We start from the raw sequence: 13,380 nt of genomic DNA on the forward strand, positions 1-13,380 counted from the left end.
CTCATGGTAGCAGGGCTGGTACTTTTTGGCTTATGTGCTGCCCTGATGTACCGGAAAACTGGCAAGATGGCGGCATCAAGAATCACGGCCCCTCGCTTGCCCGTCATGATTAACGAGGTTGGCAAGGCAGTGCATTCTCAGACTGTGATGACTCTTGAACTCAGACGCCAATTGGATGACATCTTGGAGCAGATGCGTGCTTTGCAGTTGAAGCTGAAGATTTCAGAGGCCGGTGAATATTCTTAATTCATAATTGGGAATATTCTTAATTCATAATTGGGATTTGGTTCTGCAAGTGGAACTGTTAAAAAGTGATTTCACTGCTGAAACCATAACATTACAGGCTGCGCGGTTTTTAGCTGCGGCAGGTCTCCGTTCCCCCCATGCTGGCAGCGGTGTGACTCCAGTTGCAGCAGCTACCACACACTCACACTCCTCAATTTGGAAAACCGACTGTTTCAAGTTTAGTGCACATAAACAATGTCAAATGTATATGTGATGTCTTAATTCTGATGTGTGCCATTATTACGGTAAACAAGTAATAATTGTGTTAATTGTAATAATTGTTGGGAAAGTGTAGGGACACGGACCCACAACAGGGGGCGCAAATGAACGGTCAATAGATGAGCCAAAATATAACAATTTAATGTTGTGAATGTGCACAACGAACATACAGACAATCTCAGAATATCATAACAGTCAATACACAAAGGTGACGTGTGGGCAGGCTCGAGGATAGAAGACATCTGTCCTAAGAAGAGCCGGAACCACACGATTTCCGCCGCCCCAGAACCTGGTGAATACTGGAGCCGCCAAGTCCCGAATTCCCAGGTGATCACCGTCCCCGACTGTCGGATCTGGTACTGCTGGCGAAGAATAAAGACAGTCAAGTGTGGGTGTGTGTACACCCAGTAACAACAACGGTGGGAATGCCACCTCCACCTCTCACTCAATAACTTGCAGAGTACTGTGGATTCCTCAGGGGAAAAGAGTGCCTTCAGCGCTCTCACAGCTTCCACCGACGGAGGAACTGTTACTCCTGCAAACACTCACAATATACAAGTATTACAATTACAAAACGGCTGAGGATATTACCTCCAATGAAGTATGATATCTCGGCAACGAGGTGGAGATGACGTCTGGTCTTTATGGAGTGAGATGATGTTGAGTAGATGGGTGACAGCTGTCAAGAGGTAATGAGCGACAGCTGTCACCCCTGGCTGTGTCCATGGCGGCAGCGCCCTCTCGTGCCTGAAGCCCGCACTTCAGGCAGGGCGCCCTCTGGTGGTGGGCCAGCAGTACCTCCTCTTCTGGCGGCCCACACAACAGGACCCCCCCCTCAATGGGCGCCTCCTGGCGCCCGACCAGGTTTGTCGGGGTGTCGGCGGTAGAAGTCGGCCAGGAGGGCCGGATCCAGGATGAAGCTCCTCTTCACCCAGGAGCATTCTTCGGGTCCATACCCCTCCCAGTCCACCAAGTACTGGAACCCCCGACCCATCCGACGGACGTCCAGGAGCCGGCGCACCGTCCAAGCCGGCCCCCTGTCGATGATCCGAGCAGGAGGGGGCGCCGGTCCAGGAGCACAGAGGGGTGAGGTGTGATGAGGTTTGATACGTGACACGTGGAAAACCGGATGGATCCGCAGTGAAGCCGGGAGTTGGAGCTTCACTGCGGCAGGACTGAGGACTTTGAGGATCTTGAAGGGGCCAATGTACCTGTCCTGGAGTTTCGGGGAGTCCACCTGGAGGGGGATGTACTTCGTGGAAAGCCACACCTCCTGCCCGGGCTGGTAAGCAGGGGCCGGTGATCGCCGGCGGTCTGCATGGGTCTTCGCCCTCGTCCGGGCCTTCAACAAGGCAGAGCGGGCGGAGCGCCACACCCGACGGCACTTCCGCAGGTGGGCCTGGACCGAGGGCACACCGACCTCTCCCTCCACCACGGGAAACAACGGGGGCTGATACCCCAAACACACCTCAAATGGGGAGAGGCCGGTGGCCGAAGACACCTGGCTGTTATGTGCATACTCGATCCAGGCCAGATGGTTACTCCAGGCCGTCGGGTGCGCGGATGTGACGCAGCGGAGGGTCTGTTCCAGTTCCTGGTTGACCCGCTCTGCCTGTCCGTTCGTCTGTGGATGGTACCCGGACGAGAGGCTCACGGTGGCCCCCAGTTCCCTGCAGAAGCTCCTCCAGACGTGTGAGGAGAACTGGGGACCACGATCTGAGACGATGTCGGAGGGTATCCCATGCAGACGGACAACGTGGTGGACCAGGAGGTCTGCTGTCTCCTGGGCTGTTGGGAGCTTCGGGAGGGCCACGAAGTGGGCCGCCTTGGAGAAACGGTCCACTATCGTGAAGATGGTGGTGTTGCCCTGGGACAGCGGGAGGCCCGTGACGAAATCCAGGCCGATGTGGGACCAGGGGCGATGAGGCACCGGCAGCGGCTGGAGGAGTCCTTGGGCCTTTGTGTGTACTGCCTTGCCCCTGGCACAGGTGGTGCAGGCCTGGATATATTCCCGGATGTCTGCCTCCATAGATGCCCAGCAGAAGCGCTGCCGGACAACTGCCACGGTCCTTCGCACCCCTGGATGACAGGAGAGCTTGGAACCGTGACAGAAGTCCAAGACTGCAGCTCTGGCCTCTGGTGGGACGTACAGACGGTTCTTCGGACCTGTTCCTGGGTCCGGGCTCCGTGCCAGGGCCTCCCGGACGGTCTTCTCCACGTCCCAGGTGAGGGTGGCCACGATAGTGGACTCAGGCAGGATGGGCTCCGGTGGATCCGACAGTGCAGTTTTGACCTCCTCTTCGTGTACCCGGGACAAGGCATCCGATCTCTGGTTCTTGGTCCCGGGGCGATAGGTGATCCGGAAGTCAAAACGCCCGAAGAACAGTGACCAGCGGGCTTGCCTGGGGTTCAGCCGCCTGGCGGTCCTGATATACTCCAGGTTCCGATGGTCAGTGAAAACCGTGAATGGCACAGACGCTCCCTCCAACAGGTGTCTCCACTCCTCAAGAGCCTCTTTCACCGCAAGGAGTTCTCGATTGCCGACGTCATAGTTCCGTTCAGCCGGGGTCAACCTGCGTGAAAAGTAGGCACACGGGTGAAGTACCTTATCGGTCTCTCCGCTCTGGGACAGCACGGCTCCTATCCCTGAGTCAGAGGCGTCCACTTCAGAGGCGTCCACTTCAACCATGAACTGGCGGCTAGGGTCGGGCTGCACCAAAACTGGCGCAGTAGAGAACCGTCGTTTCAACTCCTTGAACGCGGCTTCGCACCGATCCGACCAGGTGAAGGGGACCTTTGGAGAGGTCAGGGCTGTCAGGGGGCTAACTACCTGACTGTAGCCCTTAATGAACCTCCTATAGAAATTAGCGAAGCCGAGGAACTGTTGCAGCTTCCTACGGCTTGTTGGTTGTGGCCAGTCTCTCACCGCCGCAACCTTGGCCGGATCAGGGGTAACGGAGTTAGAGGAGATGATAAACCCCAGGAAGGACAAAGACGTGCGGTGAAACTCGCACTTCTCGCCCTTCACAAACAGTTGGTTCTCTAACAACCGCTGCAGGACCTGACGTACATGCTGGACATGGGTCTCAGGATCCGGAGAAAAGATGAGAATATCGTCCAGATATACGAAGACGAATCGGTGCAGGAAGTCCCGCAAGACGTCGTTAACCAAGGCTTGGAACGTCGCGGGGGCGTTGGTGAGGCCGAACGGCATGACCAGGTACTCAAAGTGACCTAATGGGGTGTTAAATACCGTCTTCCATTCGTCTCCCTTCCGGATCCGAACCAGGTGATACGCATTTCTAAGATCCAGCTTAGTAAAGATTTTGGCTCCATGCAGGGGGGTGAACACGGAATCTAACAATGGCAACGGGTATCGGTTGCGAACCGTAATCTCATTCAGCCCCCTGTAATCAATACATGGACGAAGTCCGCCATCTTTCTTGCCCACAAAAAAGAAACCTGCCCCCATCGGGGAGGTGGAGTTCCGGATCAGCCTGGCAGCTAATGAGTCCCGGATGTAGGTCTCCATTGATTCGCGCTCAGGTCGTGAGAGGTTGTACAGCCTGCTGGATGGGAACTCAGCGCCTGGAACCAAATCAATGGCACAATCATACGGACGGTGTGGGGGAAGGGTGAGTGCCAGATCCTTACTGAAGACGTCAGCAAGATCGTGGTACTTAACCGGCACTGCCGTCAGATTGGGAGGGACTTTGACCTCCTCCTTAGCCTGTGAACCGGGAGGAACCGAGGATCCTAAACACCCCCGATGGCAGGTTTCGCTCCACTGAACCACCACCCCAGATGGCCAATCAATCCGGGGATTGTGCTTCAACATCCATGGGATGCCCAAAATCACGCGGGAGGTAGAAGGAGTTACAAAAAACTCAGTCTCCTCCCGGTGGTTTCCAGACACCACCAGAGTTACTGGTTGTGTCTTGTGTGTGAGTAAAGGGAGGAGGGTGCCATCTAGTGCCCGCACCTGCAACGGCGAAGGAAGCGCCACCAGAGGGAGCCCTACCTCCCTTGCCCATCTGCTGTCTAGCAGATTCCCTTCTGACCCCGTGTCCACCAGTGCTCGGGCTTGAAGGGTTAAATCCCCGCTCAGGATTGTGACTGGGAGTTGTGTGGCAATTTGTGTGTGTCTCACTTGAATGTTTTGACCCCCCCTTAGCCCAGTCTCTAAGGGCGAGTGTTGTTGTTTTGGCCGTTTGGGGCAGTTTCTGTGTGTGTGCTCAGTTGAGCTGCAGAGAAAACACTCTCCACAGATCAGCCTCCCCATTTTGGCCCTGTGCGTTTCCCTAACAACGTCAGCAGGGGGAGCTGTTGCCCCACAAAGTGCTGCGGCTGTGGAGCGTGGGGAGGGCGGCCCCTTTTCGAACCCGGAAGGGAGAGGGGCGGCGCGTATCCGGTCACGTCCTTCGCCTCGCTCCCGACGGCGTTCCTCCAACCGATTGTCTAACCGTATAACGAGATCGATAAGCCCATCTAAATCCCGCGGTTCCTCCTTAGCTACCAGCTGCTCCTTCAGAACCAACGACAGCCCGTTTATGAAGGCGGCGCGGAGCGCAACGTTATTCCAGCCGGACCTCGCAGCCGCGATGCGGAAGTTGACTGCATAAGCGGCTGCGCTCTCGCGTCCTTGTCTCATTGACAGCAGCACGGTTGAAGCGGTCTCTCCTCTGTTAGGGTGATCAAACACTATTCTGAACTCCCCCACAAACCCAGTGTATGCTGATAACAACCGTGAGTTCTGTTCCCAGAGCGCCGTAGCCCAGGCGCGTGCTTTACCCCGAAGCAGAGCAATCACATAAGCTATTTTACTAGCATCTGACGCGTACATGACGGGACGTTGTGCGAAGACGAGCGAACACTGCATAAGAAGATCCGCGCACGTCTCCACACAACCTCCGTACGGCTCAGGAGGGCTTATGTATGCTTCAGGGGATGGTGGGAGGGGTTGTTGAACCACCACTGGAACGTTTATATCCTGCACAGGGTCGGCAGGAGGACGAGCTGCAGCAGCGCCCTGAGCGCTCGCCGCCATCTGTGCGGAGAGAGCCTCCACCCTGCGGTTCAGGAGGATGTTTTGCTCTGTCATTTGATCCAACCGAGCCGTAAAAGCGGTGAGAATGTGCTGCAGCTCACCAATCACGTCTCCTGCAGACGCCTGCGCTCCCTGCTCTCCCATTGGTCGTTCAACAGCCGGGTGACGCCCCTCGGAGTCCATGACGCTGGCCGAGATATCCTGTTGGGAAAGTGTAGGGACACGGACCCACAACAGGGGGCGCAAATGAACGGTCAATAGATGAGCCAAAATATAACAATTTAATGTTGTGAATGTGCACAACAAACATACAGACAATCTCAGAATATCATAACAGTCAATACACAAAGGTGACGTGTGGGCAGGCTCGAGGATAGAAGACGTCTGTCCTAAGAAGAGCCGGAACCACACGATTTCCGCCGCCCCAGAACCTGGTGAATACTGGAGCCGCCAAGTCCCGAATTCCCAGGTGATCACCGTCCCCGACTGTCGGATCTGGTACTGCTGGCGAAGAATAAAGACAGTCAAGTGTGGGTGTGTGTACACCCAGTAACAACAACGGTGGGAATGCCACCTCCACCTCTCACTCAATAACTTGCAGAGTACTGTGGATTCCTCAGGGGAAAAGAGTGCCTTCAGCGCTCTCACAGCTTCCACCGACGGATGAACTGGTACTCCTGCAAACACTCACAATATACAAGTATTACAATTACAAAACGGCTGAGGATATTACCTCCAATGAAGTATGATATCTCGGCAACGAGGTGGAGATGACGTCTGGTCTTTATGGAGTGAGATGATGTTGAGTAGATGGGTGACAGCTGTCAAGAGGTAATGAGCGACAGCTGTCACCCCCGGCTGTGTCCATGGCGGCAGCGCCCTCTCGTGCCTGAAGCCCGCACTTCAGGCAGGGCGCCCTCTGGTGGTGGGCCAGCAGTACCTCCTCTTCTGGCGGCCCACACAACAATAATTGTGATTAATTGCTGTTTGTCTGTGGAATGTGAGTGTGGAAATCTCGTTGTTGTAATGACAATGATAATAAAGCCATCCATCCATCCATCCAAATTCCATCGTTTGCACGGTTTATTTTTCTGTAAGGAATTTGGTTGACGAAGCTTACCGTAGCAACAGCGTCTTCATGCCAAACTGGAATTTCTCTGAGCAGATCCACAGAGTTCTCCATCTCGTCAACTTAAATCCACGCATTTCAGCATCTTTGTCGCTCCACCAGTTTCTCTTGCTTTCAGCTTACACCACCATTATTGACACCTGCGTAGCAACGCAGTCAAGGTGCGGCGTTATACATCAAATGTGAAACGGTCGAATATTTTGCCACCGTCTGCTCGATATTTTATTGCCTGAAATCTCACATGATTAACCAATCATATTTGCGGAACAAATGTAATTGGATTAGAATGTGATTTTTAATAAGTAGTTTTTTTAATTGCTCAATGTACTAGTTTAATTCCAAGGGAAGGCATTCATTAACTAGACGAAGGTAGCTTCATTACTTTCATGGAATAAAAGTTGACATTGTGGTGTGTATTCTTGTTAACTGCAGTGATAATGTTGGGGAACTGATCAACAATACAGCCATTCTGGAACACAATACAGCAAGTAAGAGCACATGTGCCAACTTCAGGCATATGGTATGTGGTAGTCTTATTTTTCTAACATTAAATTAAGTACTGTTTGGTCTTGTTAACAACTTCAGACTCTTAATCTGACATAACAGTCCATAAAGAAGATCAAGAGAGCAGACAGAAGGGGATCAGAGTCCGTGACTGAGGAGAAATTTGCTCTGCTCTTCTCGGCAGAGATCACTATCACTGGTTGTGACCAACCCTACAGGATACAGGTTTGACCTTTTCCATTATTCTTCCTTATATTGTGTTGCTGGAATTTTTTCTTTCATTATTGGAGTTTATTTGGTTATTGCTTTGATTCCTGGGAAAGCCCTATTCTAAATAGTTATTTTAATTACTGTTATTAAGAATAAACTTGAATTTTTTTTTCAGTATGTAAGTAGCACTGGTCACAGGACCTCCCAAACTAGTAAAAAAAAAAAAAAAGTGACTTATACTCTGGAATATACACTTCTTGATTTTGTGTGTCCGTCTGTCTGTGCATGTGTCATTGTAGTCATTATGTCTGCAACATAATAACAAAGACTGAGTGTATCAAGGGGAAACACTGTGCACAAGGTCACATCACTAAGACCTCAAGACAGCAGTTGGTGCATTTGATTCTAGTTGTGGCCATCAGGTGGTAGAATCTCAAAAACCTTGTGCGTGCGATATCTTGATAAAGACTTCATATATTAAGGTGAACCATGGTACAAAAGGTTTCCTCAGTAAGACCTCATAACACTTTGATGCTGGGCACATTTTGATTTGAATTGTGGCAACCAGGGAGTAGAGTCTTGAAAATGTTGTGTTCATGATATCAAGGTTAAACAGAGTGCAACAACCCGTGGGCCCTCCGAGAGGCGGGATGAAAGATGGGCCCAACAGGACGGACTACACAGTGACGACGGCAACGGAAACAGACTATGAGAACACCAGAACTCCATGAAATGAGGAGAAGATCCTCCCAAAGTGCGCATGTGGATGGGAGAAAGTGACCACGTATAGAGGCGTCCGAATCCACCAGGGGAAAGCGAAGTGTGGCCAGAATGGCAAACAGCAACCTTGCACTGCGACAGCAGGTGAGACAAGAGGGACCAAAAGCCACAGAGCCAGTGGACCCAACATTGCTGGAGGCATGAGAGTGACAGAGGAAGAAGGTCCACTGGTGGAGAACGAGCCCTTACGTGAGCATGAAGACCCAGTCCTCACCACCTCAGACAGAACAGAGCCAAATGCAGAGACTAAGATACCAGCCAGAAGAAGTAAGATCAAGTGGCCAAAGTCAAGCGAAGTAGAGACATGGCGCGCACTGGATGCAGACCTGATCAAGACCCTAGAGGAATCACTGCATGGAGGGGTGGAGGCTAAGCTCAGTCTGATTGGGGACATCATATACCAGACCTGTAAGGACAGGTTTGGCGAGTTTGTCCCCAGACAAAGGACCACCATAAGAGAGAAGGGAAGGAGGGAAAAGGAAAATCTCCAGCTGGTGCAGAGGCATCGGCAACTCCGCAAGAACTGGAGAAAGGCAATACAAGCAGAGAAAGAAGGGCTGAAAGCCCTGTGGGAGGAGGTCAGGAAAAGACTTGCTGGGCTTCATAGGGCTGAACGCATTCGGAAACGCAACAGGCGGAAGGAAAAAGCGAGCTAGTTTCTTCAAGGATTCCTTTAAGCATGCCAGACAGCTGCTGGAGGAAAAGAAGACTGGCAAGCTTGAAACCACCAGGGAGCTGTTGGAACAACATATCGGAGAACAGTACAGTGATCCGCAAAGGAGCGTCCCCCTAGGAACACCAGGATATGTATCTCAGCCCGCACAGCCAACATTGGAGTTCAGCACCATGCCTCCCAAGCTCAGTGAGATCAGGCAAGTCGTGGAGAAGGCAAGGTCCTCTTCTGTACCAGGCCCTAACGGAGTCCCCTACAAGCTCTATAAGAACTGCCCCAAGGTACTAGAGCTGCTATGGTACCTAATGAGAACTGCCTGGAAAAAGCAGCTCATCCCATCTGAGTGGCAAAGAGCGGTAGCAGTTTTCATCCCTAAAGAAGCCAACTCCAAAGACATCAGCCAATTCCGTAACATCGCTCTACTGAACGTAGAAGGAAAAATCTTATTCTCAGTACTAGCCAGGAGGATGACCAACTACCTGCTTGGGAATGGCTACATCGACACCAACTGCCACAAAGCAGGAGTGCCAGGATTTCCTGGATGCGTAGAGCACTCCACAATGATCTGGGACCAGATCCAGAAGGCCAAGAGGGAAAAGACCGACCTGCACTTCATCTGGCTCGACCTTGCGAATGCGTATGGATCAGTCCCACACCAGCTGATCAACTACACCATGGACTTCTTCCACATGCCCACCTGTGTTAAGAACTTGGTAGCACAGTACTTTAACAACCTGCAGATGCGCTTCTCCGTGCAGGACTTCACCACTGGGTGGCAGCGGCTGGAAGTTGGAATTGCAATGGGATGTGCCATTTCTTCCTTTCTGTTTGTCGCAGCATTTGAGATAATTCTCATTGGTGCTAGGCAAATGGTGGGAGGGATCAAGCTACCAACTGGTCAAAGGCTTCCCCCACTAAGGAACTACATGGATGACATCACCACCCTCCTTCAGACAGCAGCATGCACATCAAGACTGCTGAAGAGGATGGATGAGCTGATGTCATGGGCAAGAACCCTGGTACCATGGTACAAAAGGTTTCCTCAGTAAGACCTCATAACACTTTGATGCTGGGCACATTTTGATTCAAATTGTGGCAACCAGGAAGTAGAGTCTTGAAAATGTTGTTTTCATGATATCAAGGTTAAACAGAATGGACAAGGTCTTCTGAGTAAGATGTCAGGCAATTCCATTGTTGGGTGCATTTCAATTCTAATTTTGGCCAACAGACAGCAAAATCTTTCAAGTGTAGTATATCTGAGAACAGAGAGCAGAATCTTTCAAGTGTAACATATCTCAGAGCTTCACAAAGACTTCATGGATTGTGATTGAACTTGGTGCTGTAGATTGTAACTTGCTAAGACCCCCTTTACACAACACGGCAGCAGTTTTGAGTCTGCCATGTGGCTTAAAATGTACCCAATCTGCAGAGATGACACGCAGACATGTTTTTGTGTAATTGTTTAACATCTCTTTTGCATGTTGGTGTCTCATGTGGAGTTTGTGTGCTACAAATGAGATCACATTTCCGCAGAGATCTGCCACTTTTTTGACATATATGCTGGATTTTGAGCAGTTTGCCGTCATATTTCCTCACTGTTCATGTACACTCCGAGAGAGCGAGGGAGAGCTAATTATTAAGTGGTTAATTTTTCATGCTCACCAGTTTGGATTTATCTTGTGTGGATGCACATGTGCGTTTCTCTGTCATTCACAGGCAGGAAAAATAAAAACTGATTTTTAAAAAACATTGCAGGAATTGAAAGAAGGCACATGGTTGTTGTCCACTTCAGACAACTCACGTTTGTCTTCTTTTGACCGGGTCTCCACACGCCATTCTGTGAGTCAAACTCAGGATTATACAGTTGACGGAAAAAAACGACAAAACTTCAAATTCAAATTGAACACACACAAAAGTTTTTGATGAACTTGGTGAACATCAGCTGACAAAGAACTCATTTTGCACTCTATAACACCGCTTTATAAAATTAACTTTAATAATAAAAACCATGGCACACAGCCCTGATCTTTCTGTGCCCATTGGCTGTGATTTTGAAATGATATTGCTGAGTTCATGTCCAAACTTATTTTATTCTGGTTATTTGTCAGTGGATTATCTGCTTCACGGCGACCATTGTGATCATGGCGGTTTGTGAAAGGTTACCGAGAGGACCGTGTAAGGTTGTGGTGGCAACTGAGGGCGTCTTTGCCATCATGCGTATTTGTCGTGATTTCATGTCCACACAAGGACTGCTGGACAGACTCCGTCCCTGTGTAAAGGGGGTTTAAGACCTTGCATAAGTTTAAGATTGGGCTTGACGATGCATGTTATCAATAAAGATTTGAAGAATTTTCTGAAGCTGCGTTTCATTTTTTTAGAATTAGAACCAAAATATTTCTGCATACAGTGTTCTTGACAATTATGTGACATATAATGAAAGCTCAGATTTTTGTGAGCATTTTGATATGGAATTCTTGGGCATTACACTATTAAAAAAAGTATCTTAAAATGGGAGTTACTGGAAGTAAGGTAAAATCGAGAAAATACCCCTAGAACTCAGAAGGTTAGAACCCCCATCACACATAGGATGAATGAGACCGAATGGCATCTGAATGGCGAATCGACCCACATCCGAAAAGTGTCGAGGTGCAGTCTCACCTCGAGTGTTTGCACATGTGCAAAACACTCGTGGCACAGTCCAGCTGAGACGCCTATCGAACGGCAGTCAATGTGCAGTCTGAGTGCAATCCCACTGCAATCTACATATTCGTATGGCATCATAACAACATTCGGAACAATCTGACCACAGTCGGGAGAACTCCGAAATGGATCGGGCACTTCACATCCTGCCGGCATGTCCTGCTTTTGCCACGTGTGTGCACCTCCACTGGATCCCGTTCAGGGAGCGCAAAGGAAATGTTGTTAGGCAACATGTATATGGCATGCATCACGTGGACATTGTACAATCAAACCGAAAGCACAGTCTGTCGCTGGGATTCAATGTATCATTGTGTGTGTCAGAGACTTGGCACGGTGCCTGCAATGCTGCTGAAGGGGATGTCACTCCCGTAATACACAAATTATGACATGTTCATCAACTAACTCTGTCAGAGGAATGACGGTGGAACTATTTCGCCAACCTATGACACCATGAATAAACATGTAAACTCACTTTTGGTATGGCCCCAGGTCCATGTCAAAGCACAGGGCGGACAGGGCCAGGGGCTGCAGCTTGTGGTGAAGTCCCTCTTGCTCTGGCTGCGCTGTGTGCTGACAGCATTGGCTCACAAATGCCTCGTCCAACACGGCCTAAATATATCCCATTTTAGGCGACAGCACGCCATGTACCGATGTTCCAATTGCACAGTGCGGCGTACAGCCCCTCCGTATGCTCCATGTGCTCAACACATTCCCCTCGCCATGCTGTGTTTATGAGCACAGGGCTGATAGTATAGTCCATCATGTGTGGGAGACACATATCCATCCTGGCAGTGCAATGTCCTGCTCAGAGGTCAGTGCACACGAGGGAGTAAGTGGATGAACAAATTATTGAGTGAGTGAGTGAGTGACAGCACTCAACATCTGTCTGGCAGTCTGAGCGCTTTATGATTCTGGTTCAGTCTGGTAGCAGTCCGTGTCTGCGTACTGTTGTCCAACAATGTTTGGGCTGGCGGTGTGTACGACTCAGTCCAGCTGGATCGGCCCACATTCTATGTGGTCGTCTGTGTTGTATGGCTGGGGGGGCCTGGCTGCTGGTTTGTTTGCCTTTTGTGTTTCCTCCCAGGTGGCATGCATTTGGGACTGAGTGGCTGTGTTGCTGAGGCTGTTAGGACTTCACCCTGATCACCTGCGACTCGTCAGGACTCACAGCTGAGGTGCATCTGGAGGGATTGGAGTATGTTGGCATTTAAGACTGAAGTGCACAGTGTGCATTTGCCAGAGACTCGACCTTGTGACCAGACGGGTGAGATCGTCGTCTCGGGAGCCATCTCATCAGCAGCGGACGCTGAGAATGTCCAGGTTTGATGCACGGTCTGTGAAAGAGGAGAGGGTGAGGTCTCACGCTCGTCAGCACACTTCCTGAGGTACGTTGGATTTTGTGACTAACAGTTATACAGTCAGTAAATGTGGTGTCCCTCACACCTTATTGTATTGAGCTGTATGTTAGTCATGTATCAGCTTCCACTGCGGTGGAGTTTTGTGAACTGGATGTTCCATGCCTGCAGGTTGGAAGCTGATCAGCAATCAAGCCAGGAAGTGTTTGCTGTTTGTACACCTTTAAGTGTTCTGTGTGTAGAGTGTGGACTCACATAATGGTTCCTTCTTTCACAGACTCGGTTGTTGCGGCCACCTGGGGGGTGTCGGCGGGGTCCTTGGGTCCGAAACAGCTTCTGGCTCCGGACCGTGAGCGCTGCTGGGAGCGCACCACGCCAGGCCGCATCTTTTTGTATTATCACTGTTATGTATTAAATTCAGTTAGCCTTTGTACCGTGCTCTGCTTATTTAATACTGGGTCCTTCAAACGCTGGTCGG

At 50.5% G+C, this 13,380-nt stretch overlaps 1 protein-coding gene across 2 annotated transcripts in view; it reads left to right on the top strand.

Annotated features, from left to right (window-relative positions):
• stat6 (signal transducer and activator of transcription 6, interleukin-4 induced) overlaps positions 1–13,380 on the top strand; it is a 171,260-nt gene that overhangs the window by 98,587 nt on the left and 59,293 nt on the right. For both annotated transcript variants that reach the window (XM_034172329.1, XM_034172327.1), the window contains exons 10-11: positions 7,113–7,200; positions 7,287–7,409. In XM_034172329.1, the coding sequence (XP_034028220.1) occupies positions 7,113–7,200; positions 7,287–7,409 (211 nt within the window). The remainder of the gene's footprint in view (positions 1–7,112; positions 7,201–7,286; positions 7,410–13,380) is intronic.

The sequence above is a fragment of the Thalassophryne amazonica genome, chromosome 6 (assembly GCF_902500255.1).
Source record: "Thalassophryne amazonica chromosome 6, fThaAma1.1, whole genome shotgun sequence".
Lineage (NCBI taxonomy): Eukaryota > Metazoa > Chordata > Actinopteri > Batrachoidiformes > Batrachoididae > Thalassophryne > Thalassophryne amazonica.